Raw genomic sequence first — 5338 nt, forward strand, 5'->3', positions numbered from 1 at the left:
ATTGTCAAAAACAATTCTAAAAAAGTTGTAGTTTTGATGTGATTAAATTTGATGAAATTTTATAATTATAAATGATATAAATTTAGTTTTATTGAGCGATGTTAATAGAATTTAGAAAATTAACCGATTTCGTATTTAAAATTTGATAGAATATATAAATTTAATGGAGTCTACAAAATTTAATCATCAATGAAAACAAATCTGAAAGGGGCCAAAACATTGTCAGTGATCAAAGTCCTATTAAAGAGGAGTTGGATAAAAAGCCAAAGTTTTTACCATTTCCGAGTTGCCTTCATTGGAATGGGTTGATTGTCTTCTTCAGAATTTGTTGATGCAATCTTTATTGAGATTTGTCGTTAAACTATCAGAATGGCAGATTGATTGGATAATTAGATTCAGCATTCTTGAAAAACTCCCACTATAGCTAATGTGGACGAATGCTCGGAAAATTATGGAAATTACCAGGTGGAGGAGTTGTCGGAAAGTTATGGAAATTCCGGTCATATTTAGAGAAAATTCGGCAAGGATTTTTGTAAATCCAAGTTACAGTTGTTAAAGTTTAAAATTTTAGGTGTCGTACAGGTTTTTGATGGCACTGAATCCATTTCCACCATCAAAAACACGATTCAAACACTCTCTCTACAAGTTTTTTAGAAATTTTTTTACCCGGATTCCGGCCTCTTTTGACTTCTTTTGACTGTCGGGACAATTCCTCGACCTGCTTAAACGACTCCAATAAAATTTTGATAAAAGTTTTCAAGACTCTTGAATCAATTTGTGCCAATAAAATCTACAAATTCAATCAATTTCATACGTAGCTAGTGTAAAATTTGATAACAAGAATTCTAGCCAAGACAAGTGCCAAAGAGCCATAACATTGGCCCATTATCCAAGTCCCCAGCATTTTGGCCACTTTCAATTCATTAGAATTTGGTGTTGCAATCTTTGTTGAAAATTGTTATTGAATTATCAAAATCACAGACTTCAATTGCATGATCAGATTCAACAACCTTCAAAACTCAAAGTGAGGTTATTTAATTTTTTCAAATCAATTTGTATTCAAAATTGACAATTTGATAGGTTTTTTATTCAAATTTTAAAAAATAATCGCTGGATTTGGACAAGAGCAAGTAAAAAAAAAAACTAAATTGTTGACAACTCTCTTTCAAAATACTTTTTTCCCACACTTTCAAAACCATGGAAAGAAAATTGACCCAAAAATTTTGTTGCATTAAAATGTCGATTTAAGACATACACCATACAATCAGATTAGTAAAAATATTTTCTTAAAATTATTAAATTCAATTGTAAAACACAATCTTTAATGTAATTTGGATTATTAAGTATTTAATAATAACGTTGAATAAAGATTACAATATAAATTACAATGAATATGAATCACAGGCAAAACCATTAATTTTTTTTACCTGACTTCATTTAAATATAAAATTCTTTAATCTTAAAACCAACTTTCCTCGGTTATTCAATTAAAGTGATTGTAATTATATATATTTTTTTAAATTGAAATGAATTGAAAAGAAAATGATAACTATGCTCTTACCTAAAATCCTTACCAAAATTTTTGAGTCATATTAAGAAAAGCTAGTTCTAAAAAATTAATTGGAACGAGGTTGAGGAATTGCTAGGACATGCTAGGACAGGGTTGGAATCTGGGTAAAAAAAATTCAAAAAATCTTATAGAAGTAGTCTTTGAATCATGTTTTTATAGTAGAAATGGATTCAGCACCATCAAAAACTTCTAAGACAACTAAAATTTTGAAATTTAATAATTATAACTTGGATTTACAAAAATCCTGGCCAAATTTTTTCTAAACATAACCAAAATTTCCATAACTTTCTGCGCAAGCCTAGACCGACCGAATTAATTTAAGAGGCATTTCCAAAAAAAATTTACTCTTTAAATATCCAGCAGTGAGTTCTTGGGCGTTTGAAAACTGAGTTAACTTGTATTTTAGCGCTAACTAAAATACAGGAGGGAGTATAGATTCTGATTCCCTGCTGCTGTTTTGACTGCATGACAGACTGACCAGCGATACAGTCTTTCTGAATTACTGAAAGCGATGAAAACTGTTTTTATGATAAAGCTAACGGGACGAATGCCGAGCTTGCATTTCAGCTTTTTTACTGTTTCGCTGACGTGACTCGAGATACAGTAAAAAAATTCCGGGTTCATCATAGCTATCATGATGAGTATGACTGTCAGTCATCCTTACGTGCATTGTCATCGATCATGACGATGACGACATTATTCAGATTATTTAAATTTTTCTTTTTTGCAGATGAGTTTCACAAAGCTATGGCTCTTCAGCTTATGGAAATGGATCTCAAAAGCAGCACCGACATGGAAACGGTGGAGGAGGTATAAGGTCTTGGAATAAGCTTCCCAAGGTCGGGTGAAGAAGGTATAATGGACCCCATGGAAAGGGCTGCCAAGGTCCTGGGATCGAGTCCAGGGCACAAAAATATGATGGGCTGTTCTTCGTCAGGTGTGAAGGTAGAACCTGAGATTGATGGGCTTCTGGCAAACGCTGGGTATACTGTAAAGGCCTCTGATTTAGCCCATGTTGCACAGAGGCTGGAGCAACTGGAGAGCATTATGGGGACGGTTCAAGACCCGGGAATATCTCATTTGGCTTCCGAGGCTGTGCATTATAACCCCTCGGATTTAGCTGGCTGGATCGAATCAATGTTCGGGGAGCTTAATCCAGGCGCAGACATGCCAGTTCCGTTTGGGGACAGGGGATCTCTGATCGATTCTTCACAGTTTCATAAGCCGATTCAGGATGATCCCAGTCTTTCTGCTATGGACTTGGCGCTCATTCAAGAATATGGCTTGCAGTTTAATGGAAACCAAGCATCTAACCCTCAGGGTTTTTCCCCGGATTCTGATCCCTCTGTTAGATGCAATATTTTCTCTGGACTGCCTCTGCGTTCTGGGGATTCTACCAGACACACGAACTTTCAGGCGCGGAGCTTTAGTGCCCAGTCCAGCGACGAGGGTTCGAGTCTCTCTAGTACCCGCTTGGGAACCGCACAACAGAGCATAGATAATGGAGCGCAAGAATCAGGGATTCGCGTGGTGCACTTGCTTATGGGATGCGCGGAGGCTATACAGAGAAACAATTTGAAGGTAGCCAGCGATTTAGTCAGAGAGATTCGAATGACGGTGAATTCTGCCCCCTGTGGAGCAATGGGCAAAGTAGCTTCCCACTTTGTTGAAGCTCTGGCGCGGCGGATTTGTGGATTGAATGGCGCAGAATCCAATATGTCACAGGCAGATGCGCAATCCGAGATTCTCTACCACCATTTTTACGAGGTTTGCCCTTATCTCAAGTTCGCTCATTTTACCGCAAACCAGGCCATTCTTGAAGCTTTTGAAGGGCACGGCAGCGTCCATGTGATAGACCTAAATTTGATGCACGGCTTACAATGGCCGGCTCTGATTCAGGCCCTAGCTCTCAGGCCCGGCGGGCCGCCTCTTCTGAGATTAACAGCCATTGGACCCCGGCAGCCCGATGGCAGAGACGTGCTGCAAGAAATAGGGATGAAGCTAGCTCAGTTCGCCGAATCTGTTAACGTAGAGTTCGATTTCAGAGGTGTCATGGCCGATAAGCTGGAGGATATAAAGCCCTGGATGTTCCAGGTGAAGCCTGGCGAAGTAGTTGCTGTCAATTCTGTTCTGCAGCTCCACCGTTTGCTTTACATTGATGCCCCTACAGGGTCTTCCCCCATTGATGTAGTCCTCAGGTCCATCGGCAGCCTGAGGCCCAAGATTGTGACAGTTGTTGAGCACGAGGCCAATCACAATGGACCTGTTTTTCTGGACAGATTCGTGGAGGCATTGCATTATTATTCAACTATGTTCGATTCTCTAGAAGCATGCAATGTGCTTCCAAATAGTATGGAGAAATTGTTGGCAGAGTTGTATATTCAGAAAGAGATTTGCAATATTGTTGCGTGTGAAGGTCGTTATAGAATAGAGAGACACGAAACCCTTTCTCATTGGAGGGTACGCTTGGGCAGAGCAGGTTTCAGGCCATCACATTTGGGCTCCAACGCATTTAAACAGGCAAGGATGCTCTTGACCTTGTTTTCTGGAGAAGGTTACACTGTTGAGGAGAATAACGGTTCCCTAACACTGGGCTGGCACAGCCGGCCCCTCATAGCTGCATCTGCATGGCAAGGCTCCTAGGGCTTAGGGTTCAGTTATTTGTATCATCTCTTAGCATCTTTGCAGGCTCAGTAACTGTATAAGAGGAGAATAAATCTCAAAGTTTTACAGTTTTTAAGACAGTTAAATACTCCTATCCTGTGGTGTCTGGATAAACATACCAGAATTAATGAATGCTTCACAACAATGTGATACGTCTTTCTGTCTGGATGAACACATTAAAGCTCAGGATGAAATGCTGGCTCGTAAGATAAATGCTGCCAGAATGATTCAAAATGGCCATGGCTAGGCTAAGCTAAGCACTGATGTAAAGAGTCAATCATTTGATGTAAAAACAATGAGTCAATCATTTACTTATTGTATGGTGCTTAACATGGGCAGAAGCTCATGCCTACACCTCTTTCTTTTTCTGAATGTATTTTCTTCTCCTTCCACTGTCTTCTCCGCCTTTTTTCTTCACAAAAGTTGCAAATCCCCTTGTTGAAAATGTAATCTAGCAATTCAGCAATTATATTTACGTGTTTATGAGGTTTTTGAATCTAGCCAGACTGTACAAAACTCAAATCCAGCTACGGAGATTGCTCAGAAATCAAAAAGTTATTCTTTGGCAGAGTAGCATAGGGCACAAATTGCATTTAATTTGCAGTTGGCTTTGGCCAGTGCAGCAGCAGCAGAGTCAGCAGGTATAGGCAGGGAGTTATAACTGCCCTAACTTAAAGCAGTTATTATATATTTAGAGGAGTATAGGAGATTTGATAGTCTCAAAAGCTATTTTAAGCATTTCCCTCTGTAATATTATTCCTTTTACCTTTGTTTCATTAATGTTTAAATATTATACAAAAAGCTTTGAATGCAGAACTGTGGTGTTTCAAATGAGCAAGTGAAATGGTTCATAACGAGTTATACCATAGAAGCGATAGCCATGGTGATCGATGCACGTTCTGCTGTACTGTTTTCTCTTGTGCTGGGCTGGTTATTAGAGAGCCACAGAGGTTAGCTAAACAAAATGTATATAGAGTGGTGTTATTGAGATTCGGACTGCGAATTGAGAAATTATTTTTGAATTTTTATGTTTGAACCCCGAGCCTAGAATATAGCTCCTCTTCTAGGTCAGAAAATGTTCGAAAATTTCAAAATATATAAATA

General features: G+C 38.6%; 1 protein-coding gene across 1 annotated transcript; it reads left to right on the top strand.

Moving 5' to 3' along the window:
• The first annotated feature begins 2337 nt into the window (after window positions 1-2337).
• On the top strand, window positions 2338-4734 carry LOC149143509 (DELLA protein GAI-like). The gene has a single exon (XM_089446318.1). The coding sequence runs from the start codon at window positions 2429-2431 to the stop codon at window positions 4211-4213; it is 1785 nt and encodes a 594-aa protein (XP_089302444.1). The 5' UTR covers window positions 2338-2428; the 3' UTR covers window positions 4214-4734.
• Window positions 4735-5338: the final 604 nt, after the last annotated feature.

This window comes from Pinus tabuliformis, chromosome X (assembly GCF_031772625.1).
Source record: "Pinus tabuliformis cultivar Carrire ecotype Pingquan chromosome X, CPIR1, whole genome shotgun sequence".
NCBI lineage: Eukaryota > Viridiplantae > Streptophyta > Pinopsida > Pinales > Pinaceae > Pinus > Pinus tabuliformis.

Bases quoted from the DNA above. Each gene is read 5' to 3' on its own strand.
- LOC149143509 (XM_089446318.1), top strand. From the start codon at position 2,429: ATGGACCCCATGGAAAGGGCTGCCAAGGTCCTGGGATCGAGTCCAGGG.